A 25,705-nucleotide genomic window follows, 5' to 3' on the forward strand; every position below is an offset into this window, starting at 1 on the left:
AAACTTAAGAATCCAAATGGATTATAGGTTTATCACAATGTATTTGCTTAAAGTATTTTTGCACTCATTTATAACATTGTGTTAATTATTTATATATTTATTCATTCTTAGTTACATCATGTAGCTTTAAGGACACAAAAATGGGAACACAAAGGGGACAAAAGACAGATAATGGCAATTCCTGAACAAATTCATTCATTATACTTCCTAAATGTGGCATTCTTACAAGCAAACCAGAATATTCACTTTAAAGAACTAATATCGGAGGAGTATAGATGTTTTCAGAAGTGGAGCAAGTTATGTTTTCATGAAACATTAAAATGACTTTTTTTGTCTTTCCGTGCTATTTGAAAGACAAAAAAAGTTGTTTTAATATTTCATGAAAACATAATTTGCTTAACTTCTAAAAACATCTATACTCATCCAAATCATCATCACTAATAAATTGAGCACAAAAATGGCAAATAAATTATATTGATTTCAGTATTCATGTTCACTTTTTGCATAAGCAAGGTACCTGGATGAGAGACTGGCTTTCATTACATAAAAAGGACACAGAAAAATGAAAGTGTGTGTGTGTGTGTGTGTGTGTGTGAACACTCACACTGGTGTCTGCTGGGGGCTGGGGAAGCGGCAGCTGTACCATGTAACGCCAGATGTGTGCCGTCTGGTCCCCAGACGCTGTCAGCAAAACAAACACAGATGGAGCATTATATAAAAAAGGACAGTCATCGATCAAATCACATTTAAAAGCATCTGACAGATCGGGTAGAGATACAAATAAAGACATTAAAAAAAGATACATTTTTAGTCTTATGAAAAAAACAAAAAAAAATATATATATTTATATGGTCTAAGGGTATTTTTAACTAAAAATGTTAAATTACTTGAATAAGGCAATAAACACATACAGAACATTGGTTCCTGGGGCTTTTGAGAAAAGGAGCTTGTAGACTAGAATTTTTCTTTCTAAATTATGTGAAAATCATCTTGTTTACTCACTCAATATAGGAAACAATATATTGATTGAAATTTTCTAAAAGGTAAAAGTCATGTGCGAGTAGGCGTCAACTATCATGAATATCATTGTGATTTACACCTGAGAAGACAAAGGGCCGCATAATGAGCTGCATAATGAGCCTCTCATTCAGCTGTGTCACTGAGAGGGAGGAGTTACAAGAAAGAATGTGAGGACAAAATATATCTATATAATTTTATGTCTGTAGTTTATTGAGAATATATTGAATTATCACACAACATAATTTAGTATTCACTTGCGAGTGCAGTTAAACGGTTTATTAGGAACAAATCTGACTTTCAAACTGAATTTTTTGCATCATTACTTCAGTCACACAATCCTTCAGAAATCCTTTTAACAATCTGAGTTTCTAAAAAAGAATAAAAACCTTTATTATTATTATTATTATTATTATTATTATTATTATTATTATTATTATTAATGTTGAAAAGAGCTGAGAATATTTTTATTTATTCTTTTTTTTTGGGGGGGGGGTAAATTGAAAGAACAGCATTGTTTGTTGCATTTGTTACAGTTACATTTATTTGTCACATTTATATTATTTACATCAAGCTTTTGAATGGTATAGTATTGCATATTGTTATTGAAACTTCATAATGTTTCACTTGATTATACATTTAGTCAGGAATTATATTTTGGAAAAAGTCTAACTAGTAAAATGTTTACACGTTATGTGAAAACTAGTACAAGTATATAAATAAATAAAAACACACTTGCTCATGCTTATGATCTCTGCTGAATAAAGTGCTTCATTCTTTTTTCTGAGGAAATCCATTTCTCAAATCCTCAACCACATCACATCGTTTTGGGGTGAATTTTGTCTTGTTCCTCTCATCGCGAAGCAAACAGTAAAATAAAAACTTGAAGAACAGTCTCACTGTCTTCAGTTGTGTGGTGTGGTATTCAAGCCGCGCGCTTCAGTTTAAATCTGAATAGCGCGTTCAGCGCGGGGGCGTGGTCACATTAGATATAGTGAAGGGAGACATGAAAAATAGACATCGCGTTGTTTTCATATGGATTACTTTATCTCATAATATTTGTTTTTGGCAGCACTTGTTTAGTTTCAAAGTAGACATGTCAAGCTTTCTATAAATATCTCTCTCATGTCTCTTCATTGAGTATTCACAGAGTTACACTTCATTTTAATGATGTGTTTGTAAATAAAGATCAGCGCAGACAGGCTGCAGACAGCACACCTTGTTTGTTATCTTTATTTTATAAGTGCACAAAGTTTTGTTGTTATTATGTCTGTATGCAAACAAAAAGTAGACCCTTTATAGATTTGATTGATGTATTTCTCTTATCTGTACGATTAAAACTGAGAGTGCAATTTAAGTTCTTTTCGGGGCTATCAGGAGAAAATGACTCACAACGCATATATGCGATAATCGACTTCAGAGGGTTAATGTGTAATAACAGGTTATAACCACTGGACGGCATCATCATGCATCAGCAACATGTTAATGTTAATAACTCTATTTGCATTCATAATCAACGTCCCTGATGAAACGGCGTATGATTAATTGATCCGTAATATATTCTCAAAACTAGTGATTCACCAAAACTAAAAGAATCATTTGGATAGTAGGTGCAATACAAGTAGTGAACTTATCACTTATCAGCAAAGTTGTATACAGTACCTGTCAGAGCCATCTGCTCTGTTGGGTGGAACTTAATGGAGTTGACTGCAAGAAAACAAAACAAGAAAGCATGTCAAATCTGAAGATACCAATCACAAAACTAACACTAAAGTTACAGGCTCAAATCTTGATACCTGATCCAGCGTGACCAGCATATTTCAGCAGGCACTTTCCAGTCTCGATGCTCCACAGCATGGAGCAGTGATCTAAAGAAAGAAGAATGATTCATGAGATGCGGAAGAAATAATCCTACTCACAATAGCGATTTAAGTACAAAAACCGGACAAATCCTTTTAAATATATCATCTGATCGATGTCTTGAGGAATATTTGACTCTGGGCCGTTGAATTATTAGAAAAATAATGCAGTCGTGTAACGGTGTAATTAGTGTATGGTTTGCAACTTGAGCAAAGTGCATGTCAAAATTTAGGGCATATCTAAATACAATTTTTTGGTTGGTGAATTTTATCAGCAATAAAATATGAAATAAACAAAAAACAAACAAAAAAAATAATCAAAAAAATAATTACCGTAATAAATTAATAAAAAAAAAAAAAAAAACTTAGAATACAAAAATGTCGATGTCAATAATAAAAAAGCACCTTCATATATTTTTTAAATACATTTTTTTAATCATTCACTGACATACATTTTAAAAACCAACATCGTAACTACCAAAAATCCATACATTTTAAAGATTTTAACCCTTTAATTGTCAGTCTGTTTACATAATGACACTGGTTTTGTTTAGTTTTTCCCTCCATATACATTTTTTTGTTATTATTATTATTGCAGTTTTGGAAATGCCAATAATTAGCAACAAAAACCACCACTCTAACACACACAAATTTCTCAGTACACACATATAAATCATAATTCTGATCTGATACAGTACACCCACACAATTATAATTACATTATTTAAAACCAATATGCCTTTTTTTCCAGCAGAAGCAGAAAAGTCGAGTATTTGTTTTATAAGCTAAATCTGAGAAAAAATGTATAAAAAATATAACAATAATAATAATAAAAAAGGTAAAAGTCTGAAGCTTTGCCAAAATAATATGTGGCACTGGGATTACTCTTTTTTTTTATGGGTTTAAATGTTTGTTATTCAGGTCCTAGTGAATACTTTTTTTAACCTAGTGTAAAACAAATTTATGAAAAGGAAATTGTGATATTAAGATTCTAATAAAAATACACTATTTTTGACTATGTATGCTGTTTGGATTTATCAGAACAGTGCCAAAAAAACCCTCTTAATTGAATTAAAAATAATGGGTGAGATAAGTGTGGCTGCGGCAGATTTACCGGCTGAAGCTGTGCCGAGAACCAGCGGCTGAACCCGAGTCACGGCCAGGTCCCATATCCCATCCCGGTGTCCCACGTACTCCTTGACCAGCTGACACACTGCACGAGACGTGGTGGCTTTGAAACTGGACACGATCTGAGGAACGGACGGGAGAGTGAGCACTGGGTCAGAGGTTCACACACACACACACACACACAGCTCTAACTACAGAGCCACAGTAAGCAGCGCAGAAGCATGGGGAATCAGTACATGACTCTACACTTATAACACACGTCATGTGGTTACACTGTGGATTGTATGAACTCTGCATTCAGTCATACAGTCTATCAAACATGATCAAGGTCTACTAAAGGAAAGCGTAGTCAATACTTCAGAAATGAGAACGTTTTTAAATTAAAACACCCTAACAAACAAAAATAAGCATGTAGACAAGAAGAGAATTCAATTACCATTAAAATATATAGAAGCTGACTGATTAACAAAAAAAAAAAAAAAAAATGATGTACTGTAAATGAATCTGAAAAAGTAAAAAAGTAGCTGAGCTGAGAGAGCAAAGTGGAAAATGGCTGTAATGGTGTATATAGTAGATAAATATTAAAACATTATTGCAGTATATATATATATATATATATATATATATATATATATATATATATATATATATATATATATATATATATATATATATATATATATATATATATATATATATATATATATATATATATGGCCTGTTCAAAAAAGTGCACATTATTTATTAAAAATTCAATGAAAGATCTCTAATAACAGAAAATGTGCATTACAGAATGGATCTGTGTAACACACAAGTGGTGCTGGTGAACTCCTTTGCATGTTAGAGCCAAGTTAGAACTGATTTAAGGTAATAATGTAATATGTTTGAGAAAGAAGTGTGTGACTGCATTTATATGATCAAAAACACAGTACAAACTGCTGGCTAATATTTCATATATCTTAATATGCATATGCAATTCAGTGATATGCGATTCTTCAGAAATCATTCAAATTATGCTCATTTGATGATCAAGAAAAATTCCTGATTATTATCAATGTTGAAAAAATAGTTGTGCTGCTTGTATTTTTGTGGAAAGTCATGCATTTTTTTCAGGATTCTCTGATGAATAGAATTATCAACAGAACAGTATTTTAATTTAATAAGGATGCATTAAACTGATAAACACTTAGCGGTTGACAGAAAAGACATTTCAAAAATTTTGCATTTAAAAATATAGGGAATAGTAGTGGTGTACATTAGCACACGGTTGCACAACTGTAAATCATCAAATATCTGATCTGGTAAGTGATAAAAGTACTGTACAGTAATCTTTACTTGCTACCACAACAGCAACAAAAGTTTACATATTTAATACAATATTTAAAAAAATGCTGTAATATTTAGGGATGCACAATAAATCAGTGACCATTTTAAGTTTTATTTTTATAATAAGAAGCATGACAAATTCTAAAACTTCAATAGATCCTAAAAACCTTCAAATTAACTTAAAACTCTGAATCCCATTTTAAAAAGTAATATGATCCAAGTTATAAAGTAAAGCATAACATTAACCATGAAAATTGGTACAGGCCATCATTTCTATATCTGTGCATCCCTACTAGTATCTATAAAAGGTAAAGAGGTATTGAGGTACATTGGTCAAACTTTAACAAATGTTTTGGCATCACAGGAAACGGATGACTTCTATAAAGCAATGGACTGAGGAAGGTGTGCAAGCGTGTCAATATGCAGCCTAACTCCTACTGAACACAGCTGAGCCTCAAATACTGTACCACTGAAGGTAAGAGCAAACACAGCAAGCACAATGAGCCCTCATCTCTGCACTGTGAAAATATTCTGTAATATTAGAAAACTATATTATTTAGTAAGTGACAGAGCTCCTCACATACTGTAGAGTTTAATAAAACAAGTCCAAAGATGATCCCTTGAACTCTAATGTATTCCTTCAAAGTTACATGGCACCAAACCCACTTCACTCACAACTACATACAGTATGTAGCCTAATACATGCAATCACAAAATTATGATGATATAATATATATATTTTTTTCTTATAAAACTGAAATGCATATTCAGCAGTAAAATGAACTAATATTACCAACAGTAACATCTAAAAAAGGTTCAAATTAGTGCCGTCAACTAATTATTTTTTTATACTAATTAATTGTGATTACCATAATCACACATTAAGATATTAATATTGTCACAATTTCATAATGAACCTACAAATTAATGTACTGTAGAAACAACATAAAGATGGTATATTTTAATATGTTTAATGGGATATTTTTACTAAGTAGCCTATTATTAATGAAAGCCAGTATCAATTATACCAATAATGCTGCTGATGTCTCTATTAAATGAATTTTTCCTTAATTGTAGCCATTAATTACAGCTGTTCAACATTACAGTATAACTGAAAGCCATTTAATAGCACCTGAAACATACAACAACTTTTAAATTACGTGAACTCAAAACAATCTTAATCACATAAACTATAAACTGTATATGAAAAAACTATAAAGATTAATCTTTGTTAAAGCTACCGAAGTTACTCAGCGAGCAGAGCAGTCGAGTGATTTCTCTTTTTCTTTGATTTCTATCAATAACAGACTTCAGTTTCACTTTAAATGCAACACTATCTCTTTAAAACCTGTCTCCGGTTTCTCTTTCGGCTTTGAAACAACGGTCCAGGGCAATGTAAATACTTTGTGGACAAACTAATTAGTGAAAAAAAAAAAAAAAAACGGTTCAAGGCATATGTGCGACCTGCGTGTACGCAGGTGCATGAAGATGACTGAATTGAATAGTCCCGGATTACACCGTTTATTAAATAAACAGAAATAAATGACAAAATAATAATAATAATAATAATAATCCTAACATACTATCAATTTATTTAAAACACAAAGTATTACGCTTTAAAAAATTATAAACAATTTTAATAACAAAATTATAAAAATAAAAATGATTGCTACTTAAGATAACTTTCTTTCAATTCAAGTCTATTTGTATAATGCTTTTTACGATACAAATCATTGCAAAGCAACTTTACAGAAAAATTAAGTTTCTACAATATTTAGTAGTAGCTTATAAGTGGCGATCAGTTTATGTGAAAATTACAGTAATTTTCAGAAAAATGTATACAAGACAGTCAACCAGACAAAGAAACACTATTAACAGTTATTATTATGTGATAGCATATTAAGTAGTATTATTTGTTAGTTATAGCCTCATTTGCTTGCTCTTATCCTCGGCCATAGATATCAGCTCCACCATACATTAGATTCATGAAAGATTTTCATTTATAAAAGATTTTTCGTTTTATTGATTACCGTATTTTCCGGACTATAAGTCACACTTTTTTTCATAGTTCGGCTGGTCCTGCGACTTATAGTCAGGTGCGACTTATTTATCAAAATTAACCGAGAGAAATGAACCAATAGAAAACATTATAGAGCGCCCTCTCGCGGCTGTAGGCGGTAATGTTTTCTCTTGGTTCTTGGTTCTAAATAAATGCGACTTATAGTCCAGTGCGACTTATATATGTTTTTTTTCCTCATCATGACGTATTTTTGTACTTATGCGACTTATACTCAGGTGCGTATATAGTCTGAAAAATACGGTAATCAAGACAGTCCTAATGTTTAAGCAATTAACGGCATTTAACATTTAACATCTGCAATGTCAAATAATGGAGTAAGCATAATAAACGAAAGCATAAATCCACTATTTACAGCCTAAAAACAAGAGAGCATTTTCAACACTGACTAAACGAGAAATATCAGCTAATGTTCACTGTAACGAGGGAGAGAGCTGTTGGTGTTTTCTCTTCTGTCAGGTCTTGTGTGTGAAGGGGAGGGATGCATGAGGGATACCACATTACAGAACTACTCAGCAGGGGGATCGACTTCTTAACCTCATAAAGTCCCAGTTTAATCACAAACGGAGTTAAAGAAATGTTTTGCTCTCAGTTTGTTAGAAGAAACATTCCACAAAAGAGCAAAGGTTAATTTGCCTCAATTGAGCTGTTTAAGCTCTTCTCAACCAGAATACGGTAATATAATTGTTAGATAGATTTAGTCAACTATCCTGGTTCTCTTCCAGCCAGCACATCTGGCCCTGCTCAACTTCAAGAAATTTGACCATGGCATATTTTTTGTGCACAAGATTCTTATTAGTTTAGAGTTTTTTTTTTTTTTTAGTGGAAGAAATAGCATGTTCTGTTTTGCCTTTTTCATCATAGAGTTTATCAGAATTGTGAACTAATTCAATTTGCTCTGGCCAAATGCTTGAATGGGCTACGATTTGCTGGCAGGAGAAAACCAATGCCAATCAAAGGTTTCCAAGCCAACTGTTAAGAACTTCCAAAAGCCATATTTCTTCATACTCATTATTGAGTTTTACAAAACGTTGCCTTAACGTCGTTGTTAATGTCGCATATAAAGCCGAGTTAGCCAAATAATCACAGATTGATGACTTGTCCTCGAGCACATCATTATTGGGTTATGACCCCCATCTGGTGGATAGTTCATGCATTTTGGCACACTGAGGAGTTAATTACCCATGAGTCTCCACCCCATAACTCCAAGTTCCCAACATTGAAGTAGCGAGGTCCACCTACTTTCCCCGGGAAAGAATTTGAGCGCTACATCAGTGAAACCGAGAAAACAAGAACAATTGTAATCCATGAGGATCAAAAAGTTTAAAACATGGGTTTAATTTGAATCAGCACCATCAAACTCTATTTTCAAGAGTATACAAGGGGTTGGGTCCGATAATGGAGCAATGCGGAAAGTAGAGAGAAATTATGACATTTGAAATTTGTTTCTTTGGTAAGAACACTAGATATTAGGGGTGTTAACATTTAATATGGTAACTACACAGCAAAATAAATGAATAAATAAGCTGCTGCTGAGCTGCTAATGCTGTAAACAAATACTACTTAATCAGTTTTAGGACTGTATTTCATTTGATTTTGATTTTGAATTAGATCATGAGATGCACTGAAACCTACAATCTGAGCACATTTCAAGAATTTTAGTAAAATCACACAAATGTAATGAAGTATCAACAATGTGTAGGAGGTGGTGGAATCTGGATTTGGTGAAATGTAAAAAAAAACTGTCACTGTCAATGCATGAGATATTTTGCATAGATTTACAAATAGTATGATAAATCGGTATGTAACTGCATGAAAAGTGCATGTGAAACTGGAGGTAGTTTGTTAAACTGAACAATAAGAACAAACACTTCAGCACTATGAAAATGCAACACTGAAACAAAACACAGACGCTTACATAATCAGCTGAAACAGCCTGCTCTAGAGATGTCACAATTCAATAACAAAACTGAAATGATTCCATTTTACCAGTTATTCCATGGTCAATTACAAAAGAAAATAATAATAATTAAAAAATTCCAGTTGCATGCCATTATGGTACATGCTGTTATTAGAATTAAATTTCTTCCATAGATAATTTAACCAAAAATTAAAAATCCTGTCATCATTTACTCCTCATTTAATTAATCTCGAAAGCCAAATTAAGATATCAATGATTCGTGAGAGATTTCGGTTTCTCCTTTGAAAGTCTAAGAACCCAAAATAAGTAATGAAGGTGAGTAAAAGATGCATTCTCATTTTGGGTGAACTGGCCCTTTAATAATTGTGAAAAATAACAAAGGAGTGCCAATAATGGCACTGTTTTGGTTTTAATCATCAGATTTCACTGGTATCGGTAACATTTTGGTATTGTGACAACCCTAGCTTGTTCATTTCTAAAGTACCTACATATGTTAAGCAGCAAAGTCTGTAAGCCAAAGAACAGGACAAAGAACATGACTTTTCACTGAGTTTTTTCTTTAAATATCAATGGTTCCAGGATAAATATTCTGAGCTTGAACAACGATAACAGCATTTTAGTCTGAGTGAAATGTCAGCAATAACCCACAGACGCAATCATACCTTGCTAGTGGAGGCCTTGTATGTCGTCTTCAGCTTCTGGGACAGCTGACTTGTGCTGTGACTAGCTGTGCACAAGAAATTAAACGATTATGAGTGAAGCATGGGTGAAAAGAATTATACATTTCATTGTTAGGTTTAAAGATTTCAATTTCTTCCACACCAGACCAGATTAGAAATAACTTTTTATGGAGCACTGTCAAGCTGAAACAAAAAGGGCCCGATTCTAGTGTAAATGTTTGTCTAAGGAGATTATTTGGCGATATGACTTCATGCTCCTGTTTGTAATGTAAATTGTAATGGATGTATCTAAAATAGACAAACACCCTTAATTAGAAGAAAGTTTCCACAAACAGCTTCAAACTCCATCATGTTGTGCGAGTACACAGCTTCAGGCACAACTTTATAATTCTCTCTGAATCATCAAAAGTCAACATCATTATTTATTCAAAAGCTTGTTTCAATGGTCTAAATGTCAGGTTTGGTTTGCATGTACCTTTTGTTTTGAGGGCTCCTTTGCTGAGATCGCCACCATCGACTGTCTGTCCTTCTCCAGCCAAACGTTCGTTTAGCGAATCAATCTCTCTCCGCACTGCACAAGAACAGAGCTTATTATATATATATTACAATATATTATTGTCCGCTGATAAACTGAACAAAACACAGATTTTGTTACATTTACACCCTATGTAAGGGATAACGTACATTCAAATAAACCCAACAGTTTGATGAGGAGCCACGACATCAACCTGAAGTAGTTTAAACATCAATAATGACTGGACATTAATCCTGCATATTACACAGCAACTTACAATTATACACTTATTAATAAGTACATAACTTAAGGTAATACCGAAAACAATTAAGGATTCAGATCTTGAGAATGCTGTGAGTGTGAAAGCCACTCAGTTAGCATAAGATGAATAAAACCTGTTCTTCATGTGCAAAGACTGTGGTGTGATCATGACATTAAATATAAGAAGTCATGTAAAAAGACGCAAGCTAATTAGTTACTACTCACATTCTAAGTTTTCGATGTAGAGATTTTCAAACTCCCGTTCAATCTGTCCGAACAGGTCCAGTAAGTTACTCCTTAAGGCCATCGGCAACTTGGAGTCCTAGAAATTTAATCAAATAATGCTCATTACAAATACTCAGAAAATAGGGCATCAAAATGTCTTTAGACTTCAATGACAACAAATGAGAAATGCAGATTCTGCACTGTTCTACTCTGTACATTCAGGCTATTTAAAATAATTAACATAAAAATAAACTACTAAAACACAAAGACTATTGAGGGGATTTTGTTAATGGTTTATTTTCAAGAAGAAATAAACACCAGAAATCTACAAATAAACTGTAAAGAAAACTGATAATTTTCTTGCCGTTGTAAAACAATACACCTAAAAGGTTATGTAAAATACTCAGCTGTTCTAAAACTTTACATAAAATATCTTGCTGTTTTGAAATTTTACATCTAAATGTTTACGTAAAATATCTTGCTGTTTTTAAATTTTACGTCTAAAAGTTTACGTAAAATTTCTTGCTGTTTTGAAATTTTACATCTACATTTGTGTTCTACAAATTCTACATAAAATATATTGCTGTTCCAAAATGTTTTTTTAAAACATCTTGTTATAAAACATTGTATCTAAAGAGTAAAATATATTGCTGTTGCTAAAACGTAAGATAAAATATACAGTATTGCAATTAAAAATGTACATTAAAAGTTTACATAAAATTTCTTTCCACTCTGAAACTTTATATATATAAACATTTATGTTAAATGTCACACTGTTATAAAACCTTTACATAAAACAACTTTGTCGTATATTAAAAAAGTCATGTTAATGTTTACCTAAACTTTATGTAAAATATGTTGCTCTTCTAAAGCTATACATCAAAAAATGTATGTAAAATATATGTTTCTGTTCCTAAAGCTTAAGATAAAATATACTACAGTTCTTAAAATTTACATTTAAAAGTTTACGTAAAATATCATGCTGTTCTGAACAGTAACACTTAAACGATTACGTAAAATTTACTGCGGAAAACATTTGTGTAAAATATCACACTGTTATAAAACCTTTAAATAAAACAGCTCTGTTTTAAAATTTTGTGTAATTTATGTAAAATTTATGTAAAATATCTTGCTCTTCTGAAGCTTTACATAAAATAATGTTGTTGTTCCAAAAATGTGTTAAATATCTTTTTTTTAATTACATCTAAAAATGTATGTAACATGTGTTGTTGTTCTAAAACTTCAGATAAAAATAAAATATATTGCAATTCTAAAAATTTACATTAAAAGTTTACATAAAATATAATGTTGTTATGAAACGTAAAACGTAAAAGTTTATGTAAAATGTATTGCGTAAAACACTGTTATAGAACCTTTACATAAACAGCTTAATGTTCATGTTAATGTTAATGTTTATTTAAACTGTACATCAAATATATTGCGGTTTTGAAATTTTACATCTAAATATTTACAAAAAATATCTTGCTGTCCTAAAGCTTTACATACAATATATTGCTGTTTTTTATTTATTTTACATCTTCATATTTACGATTCATATTTAATATCTTGCTGTTCTAAAGCTTTATAAAAAGATATGTTGCTGTTCCAAAAATGTAAAATATGTTGTTGTTCATAAATATTTAATTAAAAATTTCATAAAAATGTACATTTAAAGTTTACATAAAATATCTTGCTGTTCTGAAACTTTATATCTAAACATTTATGTAAATTATCACACTGTTATAAAACCTTTACATAAAACAACTTTTATGTAAAAGTTTGTAACTGTTTGTAACTGTAAATGTAACTGTTTACCTAAACTTTACGTAAAATATATTGCTGTTCCAAAGGCTTTTAAGCCTCAGTAGAGATAATTTCTGTCCTAAATGCATACTTTATTTTTGATACAGGGCAACCAAACATTACGGAGGATAGAAAAGAACCAAAAGAGAGAAAAAAAGAAAACCATCAAATCTGAAAAATCACAAAAAGTAAAGAGATCTCGATTAAAAAACATTACTAACCTACCAAATCAACTTACCTCCATTATCAAGCATTAGAGGTTTCAAGTGAAGTCTTTCAGCCAGATTACAACTACACAAAGAAAAGCAATCCACAAACAAACATTGCTGTTGTGTCATTTAGACTAGCTTTGTCCATATTAACTACTCCAGAACAACAAGGTTTGCTCTCATGTCAAGTTAACACAAGAGTTTACCAATGAGAACAGTGTAAAAGCAAAGTCAACTGCTCTCCTTTCTGTCATTACCACATGTAGCCTACTTATGCATCAGAGAGAGGGAGATGGCAATTAATAAACAACAGCTTGTCATCTATTCTTATAAACCGGCTCAATCCTAAAACTTAATGGACATAATGACAGCACTGAGAGGCTGAAAGGTTGTATAGTCTAAATCCAGTGAACGGTTTACAGTAGGGACTGCCAATCAGAAATGACCCTACAGAGGAACAGACAGAACAATCGGACCCCAGCGTGGGCCGCTCTTTAAAAATGGATGAGGCTATAGACCACAGAAGGGTTGAAACCATAGATACCCTCCGAGGAGTATCAATGAAACTGATTATCATATGGCATCATGGCTCTACTCTTAACACTTTCATATGAACATTTTGTTCAAAATAGCTATGAAAAGTTTTCAAGAGAATGTACTAAAAGCAAGTTTTTGAATTGAAACTGGTGAAGAACTTCATTTGAATGTGAGAACTGATGACTGTAGTTGATGTGAGTACAGTCCAGGCCGCTCTTATCACTGACGTACTCCAGTAATGTTTGTGTAAGGAATGGGCGTCATCATTTAGGACAAACGTCGTGTGTTAGAGGATGTAAATTCCTGGGAGACGTTACAGTACCAAACAATGACACAACTACTCATTGACAGAAATACTTAACTAATGTCATCTGTTCACCCGGTTTAACATGGACTTGTGGTTTTTCTGACATCCTTTCCATTCTTCCAAACCAGAATCACTCTCAATAAAGATACTGATCCAGAGTTATTACAGTTTTAATATTTATAATGTGTCCTTTTCAATTTAGTTTACGTTTTGTTGTTTGGTAGTTTTACTTTTGGATTTTAGTTTCATAAGGATGTCAAAGATAAAATTATCTGATATTATTTAAATATGTTTAATTGCATTTTTTTCACGACCAGATATTAATCTTTCATTGTTATCTGGAGTATTTTTGCATGTTTAATTTAAATGTATTACTTTAATTTTCCTTTCGGCGTTCCTTATTACATTTCAAATGTTTTATTATTATTATTATTATTTTTATTTTAAGAAAGAAAAACATTTCGATTTTTTCAGAACAACACTTAATTAAAACATTGAATTCCTGGAACACTGAATATTGTCTCCTGTAATAATAATAATAATGACAATAATCATTATCATCATCATAAACTAAATTCTAAAACAATAGCAAATTATTTCAATATATTTTCTATTTTATTTACAATTTGTCCTTTCAGTGTAGTTTATTTGTGTTGTTTTTAAGTTTTAGTTTATTTTTTTATTTATTTTTCTGTATCGCAGGAATGCAAAAGTTGATATAATTGAAAAATATTTAAATTCTTTTTTTTTCAGGGCCAGAAATTCTATTTTCAGTGTTATCTAGAAGCATTTTTGCATTTTAATTTAAGTGGGTTGTAGACATTTCCAATTTTAAAATTCATCAAGAATTAAAATACATTTTTGGCCATTTTCACTTTGTTTTGGAGAAAACAAATGCATTTTATTTTTATTTTTTGGAATTCCACATTATATTTCAATTATTTAAAAATATACATATATTAAGAAAATATACTGTATTTTCTTCATTTGTTTTTTTTATTTTTCCAGAACAACACTATCCATAATCAATTAACTTTGGCTTCCTGGAGACTGAAAATGTCTAAAATGCATTACGTCCTCAAACAGGTTTCATTTACTTATTTCAATTCCACTCAATTCTAAAACAACAGCATATCATTCAAACCCAACATGACACGTGTTCACTTACATATCCCAGCTGTCATGAAAAAAAATGTACAATGTTACAGAACTGGCTTTGTTTCATTCTTGACTGTACACCTGGGCTTGACGGCACGCTCACACAATAGTTTCCTCCAGTGTTCACAACCACAAACCAAAGAAAGGAGAAAAAGACAGCTACCTGTCCCTCCAGCATGTCTCTCTGCATGCCTGGTCGCTCCTGCTCCGTGCTGTTGGTCCTCCGAATGGAGAGACTGTGCGACTTGCGCTTCTGTTTGACTGGACGGCCGGCTGCGCTGCTTCCACTTTCAACAGGCATCACTCCTCAGTGACGTCCCCCTGCGCAACTTCCTACCTGAAACTGAGCAATCAGACGACAGGGTTTGCCCCATCCCACAGAGCGCAGGAGTATAATGTGCCCTTTGTTGGACACTGCGCTGTAGACACGAGTCACGACACTATTCCTGTCTGTGATATATAAATAACAAGTTAAACACTGAGGGAGGAAATGTAAAGTAAGCCTTTGTTGACGACGTACTGGAGGAATATGTTGTCTTTACTGGGTGTGCGTTGACTTAATGCTAGTTAAGTATACATCGTAAAACTGAAGCGTTCAAAGGAAGCTGTTGTAAAAGTGGAAGAGAGGTTTTGACTGAGCAGGTGAATATGACTCCAAATGTTAAGACGAATCTCATGAAAACTGTCAAAAATGTCCAGGACATATTTCACTAGAATAATTAAATAAAGCTTATTTTAGTAATCTAGCACATTTGCCACTAATAAATAAGTAATTTAGCACTATTTTAGCAGAAATGTACCTGTTTTTAATTAAGAACGCTGCCCTCGTTTTAGGTGACTTATTGTAAAGGTTCATATAAATATGAAAATAGCATGTTTTCTATAAATAATATTTTAGATTTTATGATTATAATAGTGTAATATAATAGCATTTTTATTGTGAAAAAGAAAATAATGACTGACTGAACAAAAAAAAATATTTCATTTCTTGCATTCCTGACAAAATACATTGCTTCACAGTACTTTCCTCACATTGTTGTAAGAATTATATTTTCATCTTGCATTTTTTTTAAACCTATTCGCATTACAATAAAACTGATTTATTTTAGCTGAAATTAGTTTATAATGAAATGGTCATTAAGATTTCTGCATTATTTTCTTTATGCTGAACATTATTTCTATTTTTATTTTTTCTCTCTCTTTGGGGTGAAACATAACTTGGACATTCCTTTTGAAAACCCAATGTATTAAGTGAGCTCATGAAGTGTTAAATGAAAAGTTAAACTCATTATCAAAAAAGCAAGCAGGCCTTAATCCACAAACAACATACAACAAACATGTTAATGTCAGAGTGTCTTTACAAGTCACAAAATATTACATAAAAACATAATGCTAAATAAAGAGCATGCAAAAAAAATATAAATACAAAAACAAATACCAGCCATGAAGAGCAGTGAATGATAAAGAAAGCAGACACATCCTCAGATGATCGCTTAAAGTGATGAAGCAGATCTCAGCAGGAAGCCCAGGGCCGCGCACGCTCCAGCACTGAACACAGAACAACACCAGCATCGACCGTTCACTAACAGGACAGTGAGGAGGTGGACGGAGGGACGGACGGAGGGACGGACGGACGGAGGGACGGAGCAGGTAGTGTGAGGTTAGTGGGTGTGAATAACTCAACATGCATGAAGGAGAAGCACCTCTGCATCATGCTCTGGACTCTAAACCCAGTTCTGTCATGAGAACTGTTGTGTTCGATGCAGTTCTCCAGATGGAAATCATTACATCAGCTGCGTCCCAAATGATGCACTTATACACTTATGCACTGTGTACCTTTGTAAGGTTATTTTGTCATTCATAACTGGTGTCCGAATAGCACTTCTTGGTTTTTCGCTTAAGTGCATCATCTGGAAATTTAAAGTACACCTTTGTTTTGTGGATTTCACTAGTTCCAGCTAAATTTATACTACAAGACTGCATCGAATAGTTCATAAGTATGCAAACCGGGAAGCACGTATAGATTAAAGTGGCCCATTCCATTTTATAAGTTTTATCTACTGGGAATTCACTCAAGATATAGCTTTTGGTCTTTGTGATGTCAACTGAATCAGTTGATCTACTACACAGACATAATCTAATTAATGATAGCACTGTGGTACAGTGATGTCATCAGATGGCCATGCCATGACACTTGACATATCAAATACCAGATTATTATTATTATTTTATTAAAATAAAATGTTGATTACAACATTAGATCACAAACCTAATCTGTGATGATTATCATAATTTAATGTCACACACACACATAAACAGAGAACCATATAAATACAATGAAAATGGCATGGTTTATTGTCCGAAATGCCAATATGGCAGTACCATGATGTTTCTTTGTCAGTTTTAAAGTGTTTTACAATTTACAACTTCCTGCAGACCACTTATGAAAACATAACACTGGCACAAAACCTCAAAAACTTCAGGTTTTACTATTCTTGTATCACAACATATAGAACACCTTGATATCACACACACACACACACAATCACACACAATCACACAAAATACATGACATATCAGCTATACAGCTCCAGAATCCAGTGGAACGACATGCTCATAAACACACACACACACACAGAGATTGAGAGAGAGAGAGATTGAGAGAGAGAGAGAGAGAGAGAGAGAGAGAGAGACAGACAGACAGACAGACAGACAGACAGACAGACACACACACACACACACACACACACACACACACACACACACACACACACACACACACACACACACACACACACACACACACACACACCAGTAAATCAGGTGAGTCTGTCAGCAGCTGTGATGATTATCAGCTAACGTTAATCCTCATCACGACAAACACCGCGTCATACTCACAGTCACGAGCGCGTGTCAGTCCTCCAGCATGATCCCACGCACACACTGCTGACTCTCTCCACTAATCCACCGGGATTTCCACTCTTTGATGTTTTTTGTTTGTGTTTTGTTTTTATCAAACCCTACACTGTCAGCTGAGTGTGAAGCAAGAGGAAATGACAAAAGACCTGACGGGCCTCCGGCCGGATTCTACCCTTCAAAATTAAAGTCTCAAACGTTATTCGCGTTGATGTGTAAACACCATCGACTGTATCATATGATATTCAGAATATATATATATATATATATATATATATATATATATATATATATATATATATATATATATATATATATATATATATATTAATACAAATTATTTGTCATAATAAATAGTGAAATAAATGTGAAAAAAATCGATTACATGAGATCTCAGATAAAATATGACAAATATTATGTGTAATGTACATATTATGTACTTATAATGTACGTATATATATATATATATATATATATATATATATATATATATATATATATATATATATACGTGTGTGTGTGTATATATATATACGTTTACTCGTTTAATCTTCTTTTCTCGTCTTTTCATCTCGTTACTTGCTTGATTTTGAATTAAGGCTAGACTGGATACAGCAAAAGCTACTACACCAAGATAGCGTAATTTCTCACACTGTACAATAATATTTACTATTTTCGCATTATTGTAAGGGGTAAGGTTCGGGGTTGGGGGAGGTGTAGACGTTAATAAAACACAATCTAACAGGTAGAAAATTAAACTAATCGTTAGCTTCCGGTTTTTGCTGTGTCCCTTCTAGCCACAACCCACGGCCTTCCCTGTCACCCACACCCAGAAGACCAATCAGAAGACGGCTTCATTCCCAACAACCAATCAAAACCTCTGGCATTAAATGTCAGTTGTGGGCGGGGAGTCGGTGGTGTGCTCGTCAGATTATGAACCAGTGTTGAGTCTCGCTGGGAGTGTGTTCAGCGCGTTATAAAGGTGAACCGAGCATTAGCGCTGTAGCGGTTTTTAGTGTGTGTAGGGCTGCAGAGCAGAAGTACAGTAATGAGTGGCGTGATGGCGTGTCTGTAGAGTGCTGGGCTGTGATTGGTTAGCGTGCTGTGCGCTCATGGCGCGGTTGCTGTGGGCGGCACGCAGATCAGCGTCTGCGCTCGCGCTGCTCGTAAGAGTAAATAAAGCTGCAGCTCGAGCTCAGACTCTTCATCTTCATCTGTCTGCTCCACAACACACACTTCTGTACAGGTGAGTGCTGAAAACATCCAGACCATGCCTTATTATTAAAATGTTGTTAAACAATTCTAAATGTTCTTGTCAGTATTTATATAGATGTTGTTGGATTGTTTTGTAGCGGTTATATATAATCACTTCAAAGAAGTTGGGACAATGTACAAATTGTGAGTAAAAAAGGAATGGAATAATTTACAAATTTCATAAACTTATATTTTATTCACAATAGAATATAGATAACATATCAAATGTTGAAAGTAAGACATTTTGAAATGTCATGCCAAATATTGGCTCATTATGGATTTCATGAGAGCTTCACATTCCAAAAAAGTTGGGACAGGTAGCAATAAGAGGCCTGAAAAGTTCAATGTACAGATAAGGAACAACTGGAGGACCAATTTGCAACATATTAGTTCAATTGGCAACATGATTGGGTATAAAAAGAGCCTCTCAGAGTAGCAGTGTCTCTCAGAAGTCAAGATGGGCAGAGGATCACCAATTCCCCCTAATGCTGCGGCGAAAAATAGTGGAGCAAAATCAGAAAGGAGTTTCACAGAGAAAAATTGCAAAGAGTTTGAAGACGGTGAACTTGTGTGTGTGTGTGTGTGTGTGTGTGTGTGTGTGTGTGTGTGTGTGTGTGTGTGTGTGTCAGGCGGCTCAGTTCACCTGTAAGGATGCCGGAGGTTAACGTGGATCATCTGGATGAGAAGCAGGTGCAGTTGCTTGCAGAGATGTGCATCCTCATCGATGACAATGACAGAAAGATCGGAGCCGACAGCAAGAAAAACTGCCATCTCAACTCAAACATTGATAAAGGTAACACATGCGCATGATATCTTACTGCTGATTTGTAAAGTATGTGCACTGGCCCTGAAAAGTTAAAAACAAACATTTATTCAATATGCAAAGGCTTAAAATGCATGCTTTCCTTGTTTCACTAAGGATTATTGCATCGAGCGTTCAGTGTTTTCCTGTTCAACAGCGAGGAAAAGCTGCTCCTTCAGCAGAGATCCAATGCCAAAATCACTTTTCCAGGTGTGTGTGTGTGTGTGTGTGTTATTTTAATATCATTTATATACTGTTTATTCCTATTTCACATTATCTATTAGAGTTAGCTGCTATATTTTCCATTATAATTATGGATTAAGTCTTTAGTATGTGCTTTTGTCAGTATTTCTATCTAAATTAATTTATATTTTAGATTTTAATGGTATAGCTGTCAAGGCAACTTTTCCTAAAATGTTCAGCTTTATTTTAATTACCTAAACAATTTGTATAGTTTTTGCTTTAACAAAATTGGGTGTTGTTCATAAAGTTTTACTCTTGCATTCTGCAAATTTTTTGTTGGTTTGCACTTAGACATGACACAAAACAGCATAATAATCCTTGTTGTATTGCTATTATAAAACGTTAATGATATGATAAAAACACCAATGTCCAATACATTTCTAAATGTATAAATAAGTATCACAAAACTCTGGTCTGTCTCTGGTCTTTATAAATATATAGAGTACGGAGAGATGAGCAGAATTTAAAAATGGCTCATCCAATCAGATTCCAATAAGTGCTCTCTGGTTACACTTTTTAAAGCTGAAATAAAGTTGAGGTTGTTTGATACGCTGTTTTCAGGCTGTTTCACCAACACTTGCTGCAGTCACCCTCTCCACACGGCCAGTGAGCTGGAGGAGCAGGACGTCATCGGGGTCCGGCGCGCCGCTCAGAGACGCCTGCAGGCCGAGCTGGGCGTCCCCTCCGAGCAGGTGCAGAGACTTGATTCACCCTTCCACCAAACAATGCCCAGACAGGTCTTCAATCAGAGCGGAAAAGTCTTTACATGCCATTAAATGTTGCACTGATTGCTGAAAAATCACATCCTCCTCAGTATTTCTGTCAGAATGACTTCACTGATACTTTAGACACTTGTACTGGAAAATGACAAATACTGAGGAAGAGCAGTGTTATCAGAATTACAGTAAAAGTTATTTCTGTGTTCTACAAGGTTAAATCAGGGCAGAAAGCCTTAAATTGATCAAGTCATGGCATTATATATTGCATGCATTGCAAAAAATGAAAATCTAAATATCTCAAATGTAAATAGTTTAATTCTTGTTTTCGGGAGAACTGAACAAAAAGGACAATTATGAAACAAGCAAATATCTGCTAATGGGGAAGAAAAACATGTTTTCCTTTTGAATCAAGCTGATATTTCTGAGCCTACTGGCAGATACTTGTTCTTTTTAAATCATAAACTCACTTGATTTTGATCTTTAGACATTTGCCAGACAAAAATACTCCACAAGAACTCTGCTCCCTAGACAAGATCTTAAAATGGGTTTGAATGTACCTGCAGAAGCCCTGTATTCAGCATTATTCAATGCTAAAGGTTAAGCCGCTTGTTGTCCCAGGTGCCTCCAGAAGAGATGACCTATCTGACCCGCATCCACTATAAAGCCCAGTCAGACGGCGTCTGGGGCGAGCACGAGATCGACTACATCCTCTTCATGCAGAAAGACGTGGATCTGAATCCAGACCCCAACGAGATCCAGAGCCACTGCTACGTGTCCAAAGAGGAGCTGAAGGAGCTCCTGGAGAAAGCCCAGAGGAAAGAGCTGGAGATCACGCCCTGGTTCAGTCTGATCGCAGACACCTTCCTCTTCAAGTGGTGGGACAACCTCCATAACCTCAAGCAGTTCATCGACCACGACCGCATCCACCGCATGTAGGCCGCGTCTGGACAGCACTTTAACAGATAACAAAGAGACTGCACAGTTTGGCCATGTCTTATTGGACAGCCTTGGTTTGTAAATGTTTAGACAAGCAGAGAGTTTTATTTTAGCATTAATGTTCAGATTACTTCATGAACACTGAGCATTTTATTGCTGACAAAACACTGTCCGTTGTTGCCTAGTGTAATATGAGAGATCATATGAGTGCTTTTGAAGGAATATTTTGTGACTAAAAGTATCAGGAGTCGCTGTGAGGCTTACAGTTATCTCAAGGAATTATTAGAGAAGGAAAATAAAATTAGCTTTCTTCATAGTCTCGTTTTTTGAACCCATTCATTTTTACAGTTTTAGAAAATGAATATGTAAAAGTATGACGTATTCATTCATGCATTCATGTATTTTCCTCTCAATACTAACTTTTAATGATATGGTATGTTTGGGCAATGATATGGTATGGTTGGGCATATATATATATATATAAGATCAAAGCATTTAATCAAAAATGCTGTAAAATCCGCAAGAAATACAATTGAAAATAACAATGTATTTCTGTGATGTGCAGCTGTATTTTCAGCATCATTACTCAAGTCTTCAGTGTCACATGATCTTCAGAAATCATAATTATATGATGATTTGCTGCTCAAGAAATATTATTATTAATGTTGGAAAGAGTAGTTCTTCTTCACATTTTTTTGGAGAAACAGTGATGAACAAAGTTAAAAGAAACCGCATTTATTTAAAACAAATAAAGATTTTGTTTTACTCTCACATTCAATCGATTTTCTGAATTAAAATGTTCATTGATTTAAAAAAAAAAAAATCCTTGCTGGCCTTGTGTTTTATAGTGTATTTATACAGTAGATGCATTTTACTTTATACTAGTAAAAAATCATAATAATAATGGCATTTTGAACAGTTTTTCTGAAGCAAACTTCATTGATCCCATCCTATTGGCTGTTCTGGGTAGTTGTGATGTGAATGTGTTGTGACTGGTGCCAAAGTAGGTCTCTGATGTTCTGGTCTGCAGAAATGCAGATACTCGGGGCCCTCTTTTTTTGCCTATTTTAACAGCACAAGACAAGTTAGGTCCTAAAGTCTAATATCATTGGTCAAATCAAACTTATATCTATATATCAAAGTTTAGTAATCAATATATTCAAGTAAGTAATATATCTGATAGTAACACTGATTCTGGTCCTAGCCAACAGCGTTCATTCATATTAAAAAATAAATAAATAAGTTCATGCTTTATTTTTTATTTTTCCAGCAGATGGCACTAAACCCCATCAAAAGCCATGAAAACTTAACAGAAACAAAGGAACAGACTGTACAAAACTAACATTGGACAAACAAAGCATTTCAGTCTCAATTTCTCTTAGATTCTTAAGTGTATAGCTGTATTAATGAGAATTAAAATGGTAGTCCTTCAGCTCAACAATACACACCGTTGCTTCACTTCATCGGTTGTGGAAGAGTGTATTAAGCTTTGTTTGTCGATATACAAGCATGCAGTGATTCTTAAGATACACCTGAGAGCTGTCAATCATCAGAGCATGAAGAACTGGCAGCGTTCATAAAAGATTGATCTGGATGAATTAAAACCTTTTGCTTTTGTGAAGACCCTCACCTCTGCTATGAAATATCACAAGCAGCTGAGGAGGAAAGAATCCCTTTATTATTATGCACATGGATTGATGTTCATGGGGGAAGGGTGGATATAAGAAGAGGTCTCCAAGAATGACCACCAGGGGGCCTGCTGGATTAAACATGGATGAGGAACATCAGCAGCACATGTATTTTACATGAAGGTGTGATGTTGAACCAAAAAATAACATCCTGTACCCTGAAACGCTCTTATTATGAGCAGTGCGGTCTAAGACTGTATATTTTAACTCATTATCTAAAGGAAGCGCTGTCTAACTGGAAGACCAGAGCCCCTCGGGCTCTTTTGAATTGAAATGCCAGGATATTAGATTATGTGAAGAGAAAACATGAACAGTGTTGAGCAAGAGAAAAGCCCATCTGAAGAGAGATAAAGGTGAAAGCAGAGAGCGGGTAAATGAATGAGAGCTAGCTGACACAACCCTGAAAAACATGACGAACCTTTCTTTCAAGAAGAAGAAGTGTGTGTGTGTGCAGGGGAGGTTCAGATTTTATGGTTTAATTGTTAATCTTGTAGCTTCCACATCACCTACTCACTTCAGTCCTTTGAGAAACCAACCAAATTTGACTTGCACATCAGACATAATTAAACATCTCCTTCAGTGTGTGATTATTATGCACTGGAGCTCTACTAAATTCAGCAATCAGAGTAAACGCTGTTTAAACAAGCACGCTGCATGTCTCCAGAGTTACACACATTACACGCTTGTTGACTGTTCGTGATCCACATAGATTATATAAAGTCCTTGCCTTGTTACTCACTTTATGCACAACTAGTTTCTATCCTTGTGCCTTGGAAATTGATTTAATATGATGATAAAGCAAACCACATGCAGATGATTTCAGCTCAATACATTCACTTCACATTAGAAGCTGCCTGTCTGGTTCCACTTTTAATTGCTTTTCTTGCCATGATGAGCATATTTAATTAATATCTGGCCCGAACCGGTCAATCAGCACGTCCTAATTCACTATCTTGTTTCTTTCTTTTTCTGTATTTCATCACAAACAACTATTTCATCATACCGTGGTAATATCAGCACTGCTCTATTTTTGCTGAATACATTTGTCAGAATAAGGCCAAAGATCACTAAGATCTGCTTCAGCTCCCCTGAGAGACACGGAAATGGAGAAAGAGAGACAAAAAGACAAGCGAAAGAAGCAACCAACGCCGGCTCTCAGTCTCTAGAATGACTGAATATGCGGTTTTGAATTTAATATTGTCAATCCGGCCAATAGAAATGTCCATAATTGCAGTATGTTGGTGCCAAGTTTACTCTTTGCTTGTTTTTTTCTTGGCGTACACTCACATGTGACGAAGGCTGCAGACATAGGCTAATTATTTCCTATTAAATGTGTTTAAATTATGTTTAAAGATTTGATTATGGAGAAAATCCAGAGTAGTGATGCTAAATTTCCTTCTGTTTTGTCGGACAGGTAAGGGTATTCATGATTATTATAGACTGCTCTGTAAAACTCACTAGTATAAATGTAATAGGACTAATGAGACAATAATGCTGAACCACGCTGATATTCTAGCACATGGTCTGTGCATCTGTGGTAAGTCCCTGAAGAACATGCTAACGCTAACTAGAGAACAAATGCACCTTCAAAAATCTCTATTTTGGATTCAAAATCCAGTGAACTGATTTAAGTCACCTTATTGAAATAGTATAGAAAATTATATTCAAATGTCGGAAACACTGCAGGGGTTTCTACCAATTATCAAAAAAGCTAAAATTTATTTAAAAGCATGTTTACAGTAAAGAGATGTCTGTAAAACTTTAGTATAGGGTCCAATTCACACTTATAACTACTTGCTTATTAGCATGTCTATTATTAACATACTGGCTGTTTATTAGTGCTTATAAAGTACAAATAATGCTTAACAACTGCCTTATAAACTATTAATAAGCAGCAAATAAGGGGTTAATTGAGGCAAAAGTCATAGTTAATGGTTAGTTAATAGTGAGAATTGGACCCTAAAATAAAGTGTGACCGAGATGTCACATTTACCCAGTGTCTCAAGAGTCCTTAAAAGCCACTGATGAATGATTGAGATTAACTTTGTCTTATTATGTTAGTCAGTGAGTTCTTCTTTGGCCTTTAGCTCTCTATCCATTCCTTTGAAGAAGAATAGGAGTGGATG

The 25,705-nt window shown here is 34.1% G+C and overlaps 2 protein-coding genes across 4 annotated transcripts in view; one reads left to right on the top strand and one right to left on the bottom strand.

The window, feature by feature from the left end:
- LOC113066045 (WD repeat-containing protein 37) overlaps positions 1 to 18,100 on the bottom strand; it is a 35,757-nt gene extending 17,657 nt beyond the window's left edge. The window contains exons 1-10 of one of the 3 annotated variants that reach the window (XM_026237635.1): positions 17,920 to 18,100; positions 16,460 to 16,569; positions 15,185 to 15,364; positions 11,008 to 11,104; positions 10,483 to 10,578; positions 9,990 to 10,054; positions 3,990 to 4,125; positions 2,814 to 2,885; positions 2,680 to 2,724; positions 605 to 681 (exon numbers count right to left, since the gene is read on the bottom strand). In XM_026237635.1, the coding sequence (XP_026093420.1) occupies positions 605 to 681; positions 2,680 to 2,724; positions 2,814 to 2,885; positions 3,990 to 4,125; positions 9,990 to 10,054; positions 10,483 to 10,578; positions 11,008 to 11,104; positions 15,185 to 15,322 (726 nt within the window). In that variant the 5' untranslated portion in view covers positions 15,323 to 15,364; positions 16,460 to 16,569; positions 17,920 to 18,100. Of the gene's footprint in view, positions 1 to 604; positions 682 to 2,679; positions 2,725 to 2,813; positions 2,886 to 3,989; positions 4,126 to 9,989; positions 10,055 to 10,482; positions 10,579 to 11,007; positions 11,105 to 13,048; positions 13,102 to 15,184; positions 15,365 to 16,459; positions 16,570 to 17,919 lie in introns of those variants that run through there. The other 2 variants (XM_026237632.1, XM_026237636.1) reach the window with 2 other exon arrangements.
- A 758-nt stretch (positions 18,101 to 18,858) lies between these two features.
- LOC113066046 (isopentenyl-diphosphate Delta-isomerase 1-like) lies at positions 18,859 to 22,662 on the top strand. Its single transcript, XM_026237637.1, has 5 exons — positions 18,859 to 19,183; positions 19,821 to 19,984; positions 20,111 to 20,203; positions 20,798 to 20,928; positions 21,574 to 22,662. The coding sequence occupies exons 1-5, from the start codon at positions 19,050 to 19,052 to the stop codon at positions 21,889 to 21,891; spliced, it is 840 nt and encodes a 279-aa protein (XP_026093422.1). The 5' UTR covers positions 18,859 to 19,049; the 3' UTR covers positions 21,892 to 22,662.
- The last annotated feature ends 3,043 nt before the right edge of the window (positions 22,663 to 25,705 follow it).

The sequence above is a fragment of the Carassius auratus genome, chromosome 49 (assembly GCF_003368295.1).
Source record: "Carassius auratus strain Wakin chromosome 49, ASM336829v1, whole genome shotgun sequence".
NCBI classification, from domain to species: Eukaryota; Metazoa; Chordata; class Actinopteri; order Cypriniformes; family Cyprinidae; genus Carassius; species Carassius auratus.